The sequence below is a fragment of the Primulina eburnea genome, chromosome 7, assembly GCF_022965805.1.
Source record: "Primulina eburnea isolate SZY01 chromosome 7, ASM2296580v1, whole genome shotgun sequence".
NCBI classification, from domain to species: Eukaryota; Viridiplantae; Streptophyta; class Magnoliopsida; order Lamiales; family Gesneriaceae; genus Primulina; species Primulina eburnea.
The window spans coordinates 28,622,332-28,640,353 of NC_133107.1; the positions used below are offsets into that span (position 1 = coordinate 28,622,332).

Sequence of the window (18,022 nt, forward strand, 5' to 3'; positions counted from 1 at the left end):
CTAGCAACGCGCGAGAAAGCATTACCCATTTAGGGCAGCGCTACCTAGAGCAGGTAGTACGCTCCCTTACCAATTTGTAATAATATATTTTTTTAATTATGGGGCATGTTTCACGCAGGGCAGTGCATTACTTTTGTGTGAAACAACGTTGCCTGTTGGCAGCTGCCCGAAAAATTTGGCAACAGCCGAGCATGGGGTAGGGCTGAAATCAAGGATGCCCAATATGGTCTCGGGAAATTCCTTGAAAAATTGATATTTGATGAAAATTGAATAATTTTGCCTTTGATAATAATTTTAATAAAATCATAAGATTTTCTTATAAAATAGATATGTTGAAATATGATTTTATTATTTATTGTAACAATAGTAACAAATACTTTAATCATTAAAAATTGTATAATTAGATAAAGGTATAACTTAATTTTCAATTTAATTTTAATTATGGTGGTTAGTGACAGATTTGTAAGATACATGATTTGATAATATTTAATATTATGGTTTTAATATAATATTTGATATTATAGTAGAAAGTATGATCGGAAGTCATTACCAATTTTCTGGGTATATATTATGATATTTTACATGTTGTATTTTTAATTATTTAAAGTGAGCATGATTTATTGTCCGTTCTCACCCCTAAATTTATATTGCATGTTCCATAAAAATTTAATTTAAATATTAGATTTAGTGGGAGATCAAGATTTAAATATAGTGGTCCAGATCCTCAAGAGTTATAAAGATCGAATATATGTAAAATATTGAAAGCTTGTGTGACGAACCATGTCATAAAATACTAACACTTTAATATTTGCGAAAAAATTTAAATTTTTTTATTATATAGCTTATTAAAAGTATGACTCTTAAAATAAATAACAGTAATCACTCGTACTAAAATAAAATTTAAGTTAAAATTTTGTCATTTAAATTAAATCACCAACATCCAATTAATATCAAAATCCATAAACTACTAATTTAATTTAAAAATAGTCTGACAAAAACCATAAATTTAATTTTCTTGTTACCAATGCTAATAAATAAAAGTCAGATTAAATAGTTTAAATACGTACGTAATAATATAACTTAAACTACAAGGTTATCGGGTTTGCACTGCCACTAACTCGAGTTTGCTCACTGGTCACCGCCTCCGGTCTCCTTAACTACATCATCTGCATCGATCAATTCTAGTGAACCTAATGACTCAGCATGGATAAACCGTAAATAACGAATGATACATAGTAAAAATCCATGTATTTTAAACTTAGCTCGTGCGTAAAATATCATAAGATAAATATGTATAACGTGATTTTCCTACATAAACAATTCATAAAAATCATAAAATCAAATTTTCATACTTATCATGGATAATCGTAAATGTAAATAACTTTGCGTAGAGTTTTGTTCAATGCAAGTGGCCCATACACATAATTCGTTTGATCAAACTAAACCGCAGTACTGGGCCAACAGGGATCACCACACCCCTTGGACTGGATGTCCGCTCCCTGACATAACATAATCCTCCGAAGAGGTTGAACAGGCCCCAGACACATTCTTTGGCTTCCAAACCCGTAGCATAATTTGGCCACAAGACAAATCGCATAGCTCAAAAATAATTATTTTGCATGTGAACATATTTACGAATATCGTGTACTTCGTTGGAACGCTCTTGAAATTCTGCCAAAACCTCAATATTTAACTAACCAAACAAAGTCCCAAGATGCACTCGGACACGTACGATTCTTGAATTAAATAAAATAGCTTACGACCTATGAAATGACTCGGGACTCGAACCATCCTTAGCCAATATCCTAACCTAATGCCAAGAGCCTAAACCAGCCCCGAACAATTAAAAACCCTTAAACCATGAACAACACCCAACGCATGGAAACGACTCATGGAGACACAATATGACTCGTATACACTTCTCATGACATCACGCCTAAACCAACGTGAATCGGACCCGAACCAAGCCCTACACTCGAACCTTAGACTCAAATTAAGACCTTATTCCATCCCTTTACAGCCCAGACCCACACCCAAGCCTCACAAAACCAGCAATACCATGACAGCCCCTCATGTGAGGGAAAATTTTGTGCAGCAGTACTTTTTCTGGTTCCAGCCACCTAGTTGCCACTACAGACCATGAACCATCATAACAAGACTCGTCCTAGGACCTTAAGAGATGCCCCCAAACCGTAGCCAAGAGCCCTGGTCCAGCATATCGAACACCTACAGCCCCTTACATGCAACCCAACCTGCGCACATCCATAGGCCCGAGCCCAGGTTCAGTACCTGCACTCATCCAAGCAACCGAACCCAAGAACGGCACCTGCACGCCATAATTCGCGTCTCCTACTTCCCACGCTAAACCAGCCGCTACTGACCCTACCTGGACCACATACCAGCGTTCAAACACTCACTAATTCATTTTCATGCACAGCAGTAGTAGCCCCAGGGATCCAACCGAAGTCTTCGATCGAGAACCCTCAAGAACACGAGAGTCTTGCACTAAAATTTTCAGAAATGGTTTAAAATTGGTTTGCATAATATCTTGCATATAAAAAACAATTTTTCATGCTTTTTTTACATCAAAATACATAATATAACTAGATCAATGAGTTAAAGAAGGGTTTAGACATGTCTTTGTGTTAAAACACACGAATTATCGACTATCGATGCAGGAAAGAACGGAGGACGAACGGAGGGCGTTGTGCTGTGTTTTTCTTGCTTCAAAGGATCGAAAATCCTTCAAAATAATGTATTGATGTTTCGGTAATAGTGGTTGCTAAAAGAAGGAGCCAAAAGAACCCAATTCACCAAGCTAAAACTTTCGTATTTTATGTGTGTGTGGCTTGTGTGTGTTTTTTGGTGTTTGTGTGTGTGTGAGTTCAAGGTGTGGGTTGTGTGTAGCCGTGGGCTTTATGTTTAGGATATGGAAGAACTCTTGTATTTAAATGGGATAATTATTAGGTCTTTTAGTTTAATTAAAACTCTAATTTAATTTACTAATTAAGTCCTTACAATTTAAATTACTAATTTAGATTTCTAAAATTTGAAAATAAGTGCCCTACAAATGTTAAATTCTACCCTTAATTAAATACTACCTAGTTTAATTAGTTAATTCATAAAATAATTATTAAAATATTTTATTTCGAGTGGACATATTTAAATTCTTAAATTTTTGAATTTTGCTAAAATGCTTAACATTTCTATTTCACTCAACAAATTAAATTTAGCCTTAAAGATGCTAAAATTATCACACCTTTAAAGTACTATTTTTTGACTTAAAATTAAAATATAAATAAAATTTTTAACATCTTAATCGTCTCTAGTCTCTTTTCTCGGTTTGGTATCGAATATTCGTCTGAAAAACGAAACTCGATAAAATATTTTAAATTGCATGAAAAAATTTATATATATATACATTTAAAATATTTTAAGACATAACATACATTGCTTAAATTCTTAACTAAATAAATTAATTAATTCAATCATACATGAGGTTTATTTCTAATAGTTTTTAGGCACTACAGTTCCTCCCCTCTTAAATAAATTTTATCCTTTTAATTAAAGCTTACCGAACAGCTCTGGGTAACGACTCCTCATGTCGGCTTCGATCTCCCAAGTAGCTTCTTCGTCGGAATGGTTCAGCCGCTTGACCTTGACCAACTTGGTAACTTTGTTCTGTAATCTCCTCTCCTGTCGGTCTAAAATCTTAATGGGCTTCTGCTCGTATGACAGGTTTGGTGATAGCTGTAACGATTCAAAGCTTAGTACATGTGAAGGATTCGCCATGTACTTTCTTAGCATAGAAACTTGGAACACATTATGTACACCTGCTAGATTTGACGACAGTGCTACTCGATAGGTTGGTGTTCCCAAATTTCTCGAGAATCTGGAATGGTCATATGAATCTCGGACTAAACTTTCTTTTCTTCCCAATTCTCATAACACCCTCCATAGGTATTATTTTTACGAAGACGCGGTCTCCTAAAGCAAATTCGAAGTCCCTTTTTCTCTTTTCATCATAGCTCTTTTGATGACCCTGAGCAGTCTTCATCCTGTCTCATATTTTGAATACTACGTCTAGAGTCTGTTGTACAATCTCTAGATCAAGCTCTGATCTCTCGCTGACTTCATCCCAATGAATAGGCGATCTGTACTTCTTTCCATATAGTGCCTCGTAAGGAGCCGTACCTATTGGTGACTTAAAACAGTTGTTATAAGTGAACTTCACTAAAGGTTACTTCGATTCCCAACTCCCATGGAAATCGATCATGCATGCTCGCAGTAGGTCTTCGAAAATCGTATCACCCTCTCGGACTGACCACCTGTCTGAGGATGAAATGATGTACTGAATAGCAACTTCGTCCCCATTGTGGAATGCAAACTCTTCCAGAAGGACGATGTGAAACTTGGGTCTCTCTCAAATATGATTGTAACTAGGATTCCGTGTAATCTTACAATCTATCGGATATAAAGCATTGCATACTGCGTCAGAGAAAAGGTCTTCTTTATCGGCAAGAAGTGCGTCGACTTGGTAAGACGGTCAACGATTTCCCAAACATCTTTAGAGTAACCTCGACAAATAGACTACGAAATCCATGGTAATGTTCTCTCATTTCCACTCGGGGATAGGAAGAGATTTGAGCATCCATGCAGAGTAAAGAAATATTCGAGACTTTGTGATATGTGAATATCTGGTTTTTCTCACCATACAAGTAGTATCTCCATATTTTCGAGTCAAAGACCACGGCAGCTAACTCCAGATCATAATTCAGATAATTCTTTTCATGCACCTTCAACCGTATGGAGGCATATGCAATGACTCGGCCATGCTGCATCAATACAACACCTAATTCGAGCTTAGAAGCATCGGTGTACAACACAAAGTTGCCTTGCCCTGATGGCATGGCTAAAACTAGCGTTGTCAGAAGAGCTTACATCAAAGTTTCAAAGCTCTTCTAGCAGTCAGCACTCCATACAAACTTGACATTCTTCTTCGTTGATAAGGTGAGTGATACTGCATTTGAAGAAAATCCCTGAATGAATTTTATATAGTAGCCCTCTAATCCCAAAAACTGCGGATTTCTGATGAAATATTCAGCTCAAACCATTCCTTCATTGTTTCCACTTTGGATGGGTCAACCTTAATGCCACTATTAGAAATGACGTCCAAAAAATGCCACCTTCTCTGGCCAAAGTTCAAACTTACTGAATTTTGCAAACAACATATGATTCTGCATTACTTGCTATGTGTTATGCAGATGATGGTTATGCTCCTCCTGGTTCTTGGAATAAATGAGGATGTCATCTATGAATAATGTTGCGTATTTTCACTATCTTAAGTGTACGATGTCAAGTTTTAGTACTGATATGATTACAGATATCGATCCCACGAGGAGTAATTATTTAAAATTGTATATTAAGTACCATAATTGACATAGTTCAACTTTATTTAGAAAAATCAAACAGATAGTTGATAATCAATTCAAAGAAAATAACGAATCCTATTAATTCTTAGCAAACTGTTGGGATTCAGTGAGTAGATCAATCTAGAGATATGATTTCGTCTGGTCTCTCCTATGCTAAATTCAAATTGACTAACATATTACTAAATTGCATCATGTTTAACAACCAAGAAATCTCGATTTTCTTATTCCCTTTTTCAAGTGATAAATAGAAATGTATTACCTATTACCGATTTTAATATGTCTATTCAAAATCACGTAACACGTAATAAATGCAAACAAAGTTCTATTTATGGATTCGTCAGAGTTATACGTCTTTTGCAAGTTATAAACATCTGACGATGTGATTTTCCCTGTCCTAATTTCAATCCCCTCTCTCGAGTGTTAGATATTAATTATTTGATCAATCAAATTATGGCCAATAATTCAAAAGCATTAACGACAAGAAATCACAAATAAACATGATGAATTAATTCAATAAAAATTCAAAACGTCAATAACATAGGTTTGACCATGACTATGTCAATCTCTAGAAAATAAAATTAGTTCATACTCGAATCTAAATCAATACAAAACATGTTTTGTAATCATTAAAAACGTAAAAGTAAATAACCGAATTAGAAACGTGTCGAGGAGAGATGAAAGTGCGTCTCCGTGTTCGGATTCAGCGTTTTTCTATCTCCGTTCTTCGTGTCCCTCTGAATTTTTCTCCCTTCTATTCCGTTATTCTTAATTATTTTCCTTTTAAAGCCCACGTCGAAACATAAGAAATCTGGAAATAGCGTCGGGCGCATATGTACGCCCTAAACTCACGCATATGTGCGGGTCCTTCTGTGACTGGGTTTCTTCTCGCGCGCATGCGCGGAGCCCTCTGTTGTGTGCAACTGAATTCCTTTCTTGCGTGCGCACCTGACTCGCACATATTCGCCGGTCTTGTTGCCTCTATGCTCACAAATTTCTTCTAAGTCCATTTCATTCCTTTTCAACCCATGTAGTAGCCTTACCTAGATTCCGGCAAGCACACCAAAAATAACAAAATTACGCCCAAGAAAACTAAAAATCTATACGAGTTATAAGGATAATTTAAGTGCACAAATTGCACTTATCAAATCCCCCCAAACTTGAACTTTTGCTAGTCCCGAGAAAAAATAACAATAGAAATATGCTTCATGGAAGAAATAATGCTAACAACTAAAGTCATGGATATGCAAAACTGATATTGGCCTCCGATTAATCTATTTTCATGTAATTCACGATTACTCAAAAGTCACGTGCGTGTGTGCTATGTCAAGGCTCATTTACCCAATCAACTGCTCAAATAGATTCACAACACTTACCACCCTATAAACTCAAGAGATTTTCAATTCAGTTTAACCCACACTTCATTAACATACAGATTTACTTACACAGATCACAAAGGACTTTATTGGTGATTATTTGGTTCATAAGATATTCAATACAAGTATACCAAAGATGAAGTCACACAATTAGATGCTTGCATGCAAATGATTAAAGTCTATACTAATTAACCTTGTTTATCAAGTATCCATAAGCTTGACTTGAACAACTTTTTTCCACTAGTATATTGGATAAATGTGACAAGGTTAATAGGTCTTGTAAGCTTGTAAAGTTAGGCTATGGCTCTTGGCTACAATAGAAGGTATGAAAATCAAAATTTAAGAGAAATAATCGAGTTTTCATCATCTTCTTTCATTTTATTCAACACCACTTTATTGTTTTCTTCCCAATAATATCCTCTATTTCCCATAAATATTTTCCAAATCAACAGATTTTCCCATCAAAATAGAAAAGACAAGTGCAGCTTTGTCTTTGGTTACATCATAATAGTGCGACGAATGGAGAATCCGGGCCAATACAAAGGATGTCCAAGCACTTGCATTAGGGCCCATGTCGGATTTTTTTAAAGAAATAGGACCGCTCGAGCTCATTTTCCAGGCAGCGCCGACTTGACATAAGATCCGGATGACTTCTGTATAATCAACCCCTGCTTCGAAAAATTCACTGTACTCGTCATGGTCGAAGCTGGGCATCTGATATATCATATTGATCGTTCGAGAATCGAATGACACGAATTTACCTCGCACCAAGACTTGAGACTTGTCATGCCGAATCCGGAGGTTGGCATAGAATTCTCACACAACCGAGATAACGGCATCCAAAGGGTGTTGAGCAAATTCAATCCATCCTCGACGTTCAAGTTCCCCTATTATAACACCACGTGGAATTGACAAATTGAATCCCCATTCCGGGATGATGGGCCTTGTCATAGAGCTATCATATACTTTTTGGGCCTCCTCATTCCAGAACCTATAAAAATCAAAACTGGAGGAGGAAGAGGCACCCTTTTTCGATTTCTTTTTCGGCTCCATGGAAATACAGTAATGCAGTGTCCACACCCACACACTAAATTCAACCAACCGAAGAGTCAAACTCAAAGATAATCGAACCCCAAACTTGCGTTAGAACAACTATAATTTCACCACACCAATTAATCTGGTTAGCAACGCAACGTACAAAACCAGTCACAAAATACTTTAGTTTAGAACACCCAATTCACAACCTCACAAATTCTCCATAGAGATTGAACAAAATTCTAACTATTCCAAATATTCGAACAAAATCTGTATAAAATCCTTACTTGCACTAGAAAGTGAATGGAAATCGGAGTGCAGTCGAAGGTTGGGCTGTGGTCGGAGCTTTGGTCTGAGGCGGCAGTCAGCATTCCAAGGTGTGCAGCGGCGGCGATTTGTTTATAGAGGAGAGAGGTGGCTTGTTGTTTCTGAGAGAGAGGAGTATGTTGTGTTTTTTGAAGAAGTTTTATCGCTTTTTTTTTCTTAAATTAGGACCCGCGCATATGCGCGCCCTAACCCGCGCATATGCGTCGATGTTACTGTCCAGAATTTGTCGTCATATCGCGCATATGCGCGCCCTGAGTGGAGCATATGCACGAAGGTCTCTGCCTTCCGAGTGTATCCGCTTGTCAGATCGCGCATAAGTGCGCCCTAAGTGGCGCATTTGCGCGATATCCTCTGCCTTCCGAGCTGGGCTTCGCGCACGTGCGCGCAAATATTTCACGCATATGCGCGATGAACTCTATCAATTTTTTTAAAAACACCTGCAAAAATAAAAACTTCAAATCAATACTTGAATAGAGAAAATTAAAATTAACAAATAAGGGATTAAAATAAAATAATAAAAACAAAACGAATGCTAAAATAATTGTGGGTTGCCTCCCACACAGCGCTTGGTTTATAATCATCAGCTTGACTTTCTCCTTTCTACTTTGGTTTTCCAAGTGGAATGTTGTCCATGTTTTACACTTCACTTCCAAAGTAATGCTTGACCCTCTGACCATTTAATTTAAATGTCTTACCGTTGTTGCACTTCAGCTTAATTGCCCCATGTGGATACATTTTTTCCACTGTAAATGGTCCAGACCATCGTGATTTTAACTTACCAGGAAACAGCCTCAGTCGAGCATTAATCAATAGCACTTGTTGTCCTGGTTCGAAGTATCGTCGAAGAATATGCTTGTCGTGCCATCGCTTGGTTTTCTCTTTGTATATCTTTGCGTTCTCGTATGCATCATTCCTGAATTTTTCCATCTCATTCAACTACAACACTCGTTGCTCGCCATATGCCCTCATATCAAAATTCAGCTTTTTCACAGTCCAGAAGGCCTTGTGCTTAAGTTCCAAGGGTAGATGACAAGCTTTCCCAAAGACCAACCTATACGGCGACATCCCGATAGGTGACTTGTATGCAGTCCTGTACATCCATAAAGCATCATCTAGTTTAATCGCCCAATCCTTCCGGTTTGTCTTCACTGTTTTTTCTAAGATCTGTTTGATCTCCAGGTTGGATATTTCTGCTTGCCCATTAGCTTGCGGGTGGTATGCTAGTGTCACCCTGTTGCTTCAAATCATACTTAGCCAACAGTGAGAATTTTGTTACAGAAATGTGTGCCTTCATCACTGATTATGGCTCTCGGGGTTCCGAATCTTGCAAAGATGTTCATGTGGACGAACTTAACAACAACTCGAGCATCATTAGTACCGGTGGCAATTTCTTCCACCCATTTGGACACATAATCAACATCAAGTAAAATATAAGATTGTCCAAAATAGGATGAGAATGGAACCATAAAGTCAATACCCCAGACATAAAAAAGTTTCACCTCCAAAATATTGGTTGTGTTAACTTGTGGTGTCTAGAAATATTGCCAACTCTTTGGCCTTTATCACATGACTTTACTAAAGTATAACTGTCCTTAAACATATTAGGCCAATAGAAACCTGACTGTAATACCTTAGCTTCTGTTCTAGATGCTCCAAAGTGTCCACCGTAAGGTGAGGAATGACATTGCTCTAGAATCATACATTCTTCTTCCTCTGCTACACATCGTCTAATTATCTGATCAGCGTATCTCTTGAACACGAAGGGGTCGTCCCACAGATAAAGCTTGGCATCATGAAGGAATTTCATCTTTTGAAGATAAGTTAAATCTGGTGGTAATTCACCTGGAGTAAGAAAATTAGCTATATCTGCAAACCAAGGATGTGTAACATTTACCTTGAAGAGTTGTTCGTCTGGGAATGACTCGTTGATAGCTCCACTTTCAGTTCTTTCTTCCAGCTCTAGGCGTGACAAGTGATTTGCCACCTAGTTCTCACAACCTTTCTTGTCTTTGACTTCAAAGTCAAATTCTTAAAGTAGGAGTATCCATCGTATCAATATGGGCTTTGCATCCTTTTTAGCAAACAAGTAACGAAGAGATGCATGGCCAGTGAAAATAGTTACCTTGGTGCCAATGAGATATGTTCTGAACTTGTCAAATGCAAACATCACTGCTAGCATTTCTTTCTCAGTGGTTATGTAATTCTGTTGGGCTGCATTAAGTGTGAGACTGGCATAGTAGATAACCTTGAACATCTTATCTCGCCTTTGTCCCAAAACTGCTCCCACAGCATAGTCGCTAGCATCGCACATGAGCTCAAAGGGCTCCTTCCAGTCAGGCACTATCATGATGGGTGCAGAAATTAGCGCTGTCTTGATCCTGTTAAATGTCTGCAAACAATCATCTTCAAAAATAAATGTAGATTCTTTCTCTAACAAGTTACACAAAGGTCTAGTGATTTTAGAGAAATCTTTAATATAGAGACGATAAAACCTGGCATGTCCCAAGAAACTTCTAATCGCTTTCACATTCTTCGACGGTGGGAGATTTTCAATTGCCACGACTTTGGCTCTGTCCACTTCCATTCCTCTAGCCGAATTCTTGTGCCCAAGCACAATACCTCCTGAACCATGAAGTGACATTTCTCTCAATTCAAAACTAGAATTTTCGCTTGACATCTCTGCAAAAAAAGTGTCAGATTCTGCAAACAATGATCAGATGATGAACCAAATACATATATATCATCCTGAAAACTTCCATGATTTCCTCCACCATGTCAGAAAATATGGCCATCATACACATCTGAAACGTAGCAGGTGCATTTCAAAGTACAAATGGCATTCTCCTGAAAGCAAATGTACTATAGGGGCAAGTGAAGGTAGTCTTCTCTTGATCCTCCGGTGCAATGACAATTTTATTGTAACCCGAATAACCATCTAGAAAGAAATAATAATGATAACCACCTACCCTATCAAGCATCTGGTCAATAAAGGGGAGGGGAAAGTGATCTTTCCTTGTTGCATCATTCAATTTCCTGTAATCTATGCACACTCGCCAACCAGTCACTGGATGAGTTGAAATTAATTCATTCCTCTCATTCCTCACCACAGTCATACCCCCTTTCTTAGGTACTACTTGCACTGGTGAAACCCAAGAACTGTTAGAAATAGCATAAATAACAACAGCATTTAACAATTTTAATACCTCAGCTCTCACTACTTCTTTCATGGCTGGATTAAGCCTCCTCTGATGATCAACATAGGGGGAATATGATTCCTACATCAAGATTTTATGCATACAAACAGTCGGGTAATCCCCTTTATATCAGAAATTGTCCATCCCAAAGCAGATTTAAACTCTCGCAATACTCTCAACAACCTATCTTTCTCATCAATAGTTAGAGCAGAAGATATAATTACCAGATAGGACGAACTCTCGTCTAAGAATGCATAACATAAGTGACTCGGTAATTCCTTCAATTCAGGAGATGCTTTTGGTACCTCTTTACTCGCATCTTCAAGTAACTCTTTGTGCTGGATATCAACCTTTTCTTTAGCCAGCATATTGAGAGCACGTAACTCCTCTCGCACATCCAGTCCTCTTCATCCACGATAGAAGCTGATTCCAATAAGCATCTCTCCAAGGAGTCTTTCGTCAACTTACCTGCACCCACTTGAGATACATGTGAATCAATGATATCAAGACTATTACAAGTACTTACCTCATTTGGTCCTCTGATGGTGTTGTAGATGTTGAACACCACTTCATCTCCACCTACTCTCAGTGTGAGCTCGACCTTGTACACATCAATCAATGCATTTTCAGTGGCCAAGAATGGCCTTCCAAAGATAAGTGGCGTCTCCTGGTCTTCCTCCATATCTAAAATGACTAAATCAGCAGGAAATATGAATTTTTCTACCTTTACCAGCACATCATCTACTATCACTCGTGGATATGTAAGTGATATGCCCGCCAGCTGCAAAGTAATAGTGCTAGGCTTTACCTCGCCAAGCTCCAAGGTCCTGTAAATAAAAAAAAGGCATTAAATTAATACCGACACCTAAATCACATAAAGCCCTATTTATTCTAGAACCACCAATTACACAAGGAATAGTAAAACTCCCTGGATCTTTGAGTTTTTGTGGTAGTTTCATTTGGAGTATGTCACTGCCCTCTTCGGTTAGCTTCACGATCTCAAATTCTTGAAGTTTCCTCTTCTTGGACATCACATCCTTGATGAACTTAGCATAGTTGTGCATTTGCTCCAATGCATCGGCAAATGGGATGTTAATGTGTATTTTCTTGAAGATTTCTAGGAACTTCGCAAATTGATCATCTGACCCTTTCTTCTTGAACCTCTGTGGATATGGAAGTTTCACCTTCGGTAAAGGATGTTGTTCAAGCACTTTCTTGGGTTCCTCTGATGTCTCTTTACCAACACTTACATCTTATCCACCATCTTCCTCAACAAGAATTTTTTCATTTTCTTCAGTAGGTTCTGGTATTCCAATTTCTTTGCCACTCCTCAGTGTGACAGCTTTGCATTGCTCCCTAGGATTCACCTCCATATTGCTTGGGAAATATCCTGTATTTTGATCCTTCAAAGCATTGTATAATTTCCCAATCTGTGTTTCCAAAGATTTCATTGTGGCACCCATATTCCCCATGTGTGTCTCCATGCTATCAAGACGAGAGTCTGTTCTTGCCATTCTTTTCCCAGACTCAGCCACAAACGTCCCAACTAGATCCTCAAAAGACGGCTTTCCTTCACCCTTCTGTGTATTGAATCCCGTGGAGGATTCAACACGTTATTGTTGTTCGCATAAGAGAAATTATCGTGATTCCTTAAACCTGGATGATAAGTATTAGGGGGAGGGTTAGCTCGATATCCTCCATAACCACGATTGTTGATGTACTGAGCTTCCTCTACAACAGGCTGTTCTTCGGCAGTCACCAGTGATACATCAGACGTAGATTGACCTACCTTGTTCATCGCTGCAATCTGTGTGGTCAATGCCGAGACCTGTGCAGTAAGTGATGTGATCGGGTCTACGGCATACACTCCAGCAGGTTTCTTTGGTCAAGATCTTTCACTAGGTCACTGGTAACTGTTAATGGCCATCTGTTCAAGCAATTCATAATCCTCATCAGGTGTTTTGGAGAAAATAGTACCTCTGGCGGCTGCATCCACATTCCCTCTAGTTGGCCCATCGAAACCATTATAAAATAACTCAATATTTACCCAATCTGCATATCCATGATTCAGAAACTTCCTGATTAATTCTTTATATCACTCCCAAGCCTCATATAACACCTCGAATTCCCTCTGCCTGAAATTGGTGATCTCTATTTTCAGTTAAGCAGATTTGGCAGGAGGAAAATACTTTGATAGAAACTTCGTAACCAAATCTGCCCATGTAGTAATACTCCCTAGAGGTATAGATTGGAGCCAACTCCTTGCTTGATCCCTGAGAGAGAACGGAAATAGACGCAATCGAATAATTACTTTAGAAACACCGTTAATTTTTACCGTGTCCGTGATCTTCAGAAAAGTTCTGAGGTGAAGATAGGAATCTGCAGTGGCTGCTCCTCCAAACTGGTTCTGTTGAACCATGTTGATGAGTGCGAGATTTAGCTCGATGTTATTAGCAGTAATGGTTCCGCGAGCTATCCCAGAATAGTGAGCGTCGATGTCTAGGCGGAAATGTCCTCGGATTGGCACCTCTCTCGGGAGTTCATTCTGATTATCTCTGTTCTCAGTCATTGCATTAATTTCCTCTCCTTTTGCTTTCCTTAGTCTCCTAGCAGTTCTTTCGATTTCTGAATAAAAAATCAGCAAGTCGGGATTTTGATATTTTCGCGTGCACTGCAAAACAGAAAAGATATAAATTAACGAAATAAATAAAAAATAAAGTCTAAATTAAAGTTAAGACTACTTAGTAACGATATTAATATGCAATTAAATAATTTACTCCCCGGCACCGATGCCAAAAAAATTTCGCATATTTTCACTACCGCAAGTATACGGTGTCAAGTTTTAGTACTGATATGATTACAGATATCGATCTCATGAGGAGTAATTATTTAAAATTGTATATTAAGTACCATAATTGACATAGTTCAACATAATTTAGAAAAATCAAATATATAGTTGATAATCAATTCAAAGCAAATAACGAATCCTATTAATTCTTACAAACTATTGGGATTCAGTGAGTAGATCAAACTAGAGATAATATTTCGTCTGGTCTCCCCTATGCTAAATTCAAATTGACTAACATATTATTAATTGCATCATGTTTAATAACCAAGAAATCTCAATTTTCCTATTCCTTTTTTCAAGTGATAAATAGAATTGTATTATCTATTACCGATTTTAATATGTCTATTCAAAATCACGTAATACGTAATAAATGCAAACAAGGTTCTCTTTATGGATTCGTCAGAGTTATACGTCTTTTGCACGTTATAAACATCTGACGATGTGATTTCCCATGTCCTAATTTCAATCCCATATCTCGAGTGTTGGATCTTAATTATTTGATCAATCGAATTATGGCCAGTAATTCAAAAGCATTAACGACAAGAAATCACAAATAAACACGATGAATTAATTCGATGAAAATTCAAAACGTCAATAACATAGGTTCGACCACGATTACGTCAATCTCTAGAAAATAAAATTAGTTCATACTCGAATCTAAATCAATACAAAACTTGTTTGTAATCATTAAAAACGTAAAAGTAAAGAACCAAATTAGAAACGTGTTGAGGAGAGATGAAAGTGCGTCTCCTTGTCCGGATTCAGCGTCTTCTATCTCTGTTCTTTACGTTCCGTCTTCCGTGCGCTCTCACTTTTTCTCCCTTCTATTCCTTTATGTCGGATGTTGTTGTTTGCTTCTTAATTCTTTTCCTTTTAAAGCCCACGTCGAAACCTAAGAAATCTGGAAATCGCGTCGTGCGCATATGCGCGCCCTAAACTCGCGCATATGCTCGGGTCCTTCTGTGACCGAATTTCTTTTCGCACGCATATGCACGCCCAAGCTCCGCGCATATGCGTGGAGCCCTCTGTTGTTTGCAACTGAATCCCTTTCTTGCGCGCATATGCGCGCACCTGACTCGCGCATATGCGTGGGTTTTACTGCCTCTCTGCTCACAAATTTCTTCTAAGTCGATTTTCATTCCTTTTCAACACGTGTAGTAGCCTTACCTAGACTCGTGCAAGCACACTAAAAATAAAAAAAATACGCATAATTTCGCCCAAGAAAACTACCAATCTATACGAATTATGAGGATAATTTAAGTGCACAAATTGCACTTATCAAATACGATGACAAATTGATCCCAGTAAGGGTGAAATATGAGATTCATGATATCTATGAAGATCGCTGGAGCATTTATCAATCCAAATGACATCACTAAGAACTCGTAATGTCCATAGCGAGTTTTGAATGTTGTCTTGTGCACATCTGCGTCCTTCACCCTCAGCTGGTGATACCTAGAGTGAAGATCTGTCTTAGAAAACACAGAAGCTCATTGCAATTAAATGAATAAGTCATTGTCCTAGGCAATGGGTACTTATTCTTCACTGTAACTCTATTCAGCTCCTGATAGTCGATGAAAAGCCTCATCCTTCCATCTTTCTTCTTCACAAAGAGTACTGATGCGCCGCAAGGTGAGAAATTAGGGCCTATGAATCCTTTATCCAGTTGTTGTTGTATTTGCTGTTTGATCACCTTCATCTCTTTATTGATACAATTCCTTGGAGATCGGCACAGTACCCGACATAAGATCAATGGAAAACTCCACCTCGTGCGCAGGTGGATACCCGCAATACCGTCAGAAAAGACATCCAGAAAATCTCTAACAATTGGGACGTCTGCTACTGTTTGACTGGCAGCAACATGGGTTGAAATAATGCTCACTAAGAATGCCTGGCAGCTTCTAAGAATAGGTTTCCTCGTCTAAATACATGATATCATCTGCGGCATGCTATTGCATCCACTTGGCTTGAATACAAACTCCTCCTCACCTAGTGGTCTTACCCTCACTGAATTTTGTTGGAAATCCATTGACACTCCATTCTTTGACAACCAATCCAATCCTAGAATAATGTCAAACTCGGGCATCAACAATTCAATAAGCTCAGCGTAGCATGTATGGCCCTGTAACTCGAGACTCAAGTCTCTAACCACACTACAAGTAGACAATATCTCTCTAGATGTAACGGTCACAGAATAACTCACGTCGAGCGGCTTGACGTTAAAAATCTTACAAAGCCGTCTGATATAAAAGAATGAGTAGCTCCAGAATCTAACAGAGCATTCGTGGCTACTTCAGCTATATAGATCCTCCCTGGGACAATATTAACATACACTCAACCAAACAATTCCCAAAAAAGCTAAACTTAATCTCATGCAAAGATTAAATACACTATCCTAAAGTTCTCATGAAGAGTCCAAATTTTAGCCTACTTGTATACCCAAAATTTTGAACCTTACATAATAAATTCCAACAAATAATACGGTGCTAAATAAATTATATTACATGTCAAGAGTGTAGTGTCTGGGTCTGCCTCCTTGGCATGAATCGCAAAGACTCGGCCCAAAGTCGGCTGCTTTCACTGTGGACAATTCTTAAGCAAGTGATCAGCGGATCCACACTTGAAGAACTTGCCTGAACCCCATATACACTCTCTTTCATGCTTGTGTTGCACTTTGGGCACACCAGACATTCAGCAAGCTTCTGAGCAAACTTCTTCAGTGGTGGTTGATGTCATTTTCCCTTGATAGGCCCTTGAAAAGGCCTCTTAGTTGGCTGCTGAAAATCTCACTGTGGTTCCTGAGAGGGCCTTTGCCCTGCTTGTAAATCTCGATGTCCTTCTGATCCTGCTCAGCCGCCAATGCTCTGGTCACTGCAACGGCATAAGTAAGAGGACCATCTATGCAAACATCACGACGCAAGATTGGTCGTAATCCATCCATGAAGTGTCTCAGTTTCTCCATGAAGTCATTAGCTATCAAGGGCACAAAGTGACACCCCTGCTCGAATTTTCTCACGAACTCCGTCACATTGCGGTCTCCCTGTCTCAACGTCATAAACTTCTTAGTCAGTCAGGAGCGTACTTCGTCAGTGAAGTACTTTGGAGTAGAATACCTCCTTGAAACCTTCCCAATTCAGGGCCTGTAGATTCACCGATACTGATGCTCCTTCCCACCAGAGTTGAGCATCATCCTTCAGTATAAGTGGCTTACCTAACTATATCAGCATCTTTTAGCTCCATAAAGGTAAATATAACATCTACTTAATTCCTCTCTCAGCCACCATAGGAACATTCGTACCCACAAAATCCTTTGGGTCCATCTTACAAAATCCCTCATATACTGCTTTAGGCCTCGTCCTCCTATCCAATTCAGTATTGTTCTTCGCAAACTGCGAACAGAACTGAGTCATGCCCTCAAGAATCTGAGCCTGAAGGTCTGGTGGTGGACATGGAGAGGAAACTCTCTGCTCATCACGAGCCTCACGGCTCTCACGGTCAATCACATGTCTAGGAGGCTTACTATTCCACAATTTAGCCCTACATGTAACCTACATGCATAACCGAACTACTCGTATAACATGTTAAAATAATTTTAAAACTTAAAAATGCAGTTTAAGGAAACTCGTACTTAACAGTTAATGCATTTAAAACTGTAAAAACTTACAGACTTTGAGGCTAGACTTCCTGAGCTTTTCACAACCAGCTGTGGCAAAACCCTATATCAAGAAACATTGCGCTCTGATACCAACTATGACAAATCATATCTTAAAATACTAATACTTTAATATTAAAGGAAAAAATTAAAATTTTCTT

The 18,022-nt window shown here is 38.4% G+C and overlaps 1 protein-coding gene across 1 annotated transcript; it reads right to left on the minus strand.

Annotated features, from left to right (window-relative positions):
• Positions 1-7,621: 7,621 nt before the first annotated feature.
• On the minus strand, positions 7,622-12,043 carry LOC140835838 (uncharacterized). The gene is made up of 9 exons (XM_073201246.1): positions 11,830-12,043; positions 11,535-11,764; positions 11,226-11,442; positions 10,660-10,867; positions 10,290-10,464; positions 9,798-10,151; positions 9,518-9,699; positions 9,108-9,398; positions 7,622-7,892 (listed from the first exon to the last, which is right to left on the minus strand). The coding sequence occupies exons 1-9, from the start codon at positions 12,041-12,043 to the stop codon at positions 7,622-7,624; spliced, it is 2,142 nt and encodes a 713-aa protein (XP_073057347.1).
• Positions 12,044-18,022: the final 5,979 nt, after the last annotated feature.

Excerpts from the sequence above, each read along its gene's own strand:
- LOC140835838 (XM_073201246.1), bottom strand. The coding sequence starts at position 12,043 with ATGGAGGAAGACCAGGAGACGCCACTTATCTTTGGAAGGCCATTCTTG. Across the intron at positions 11,443-11,534 it reads AGAAAGATAGGTTGTTGAGA|GAATCATATTCCCCCTATGT; the intron begins GTATTGCGAGAG and ends ATCTTGATGTAG. Across the intron at positions 10,868-11,225 it reads TTCAACTCATCCAGTGACTG|AATCTGACACTTTTTTTGCA; the intron begins GTTGGCGAGTGT and ends CATTGTTTGCAG.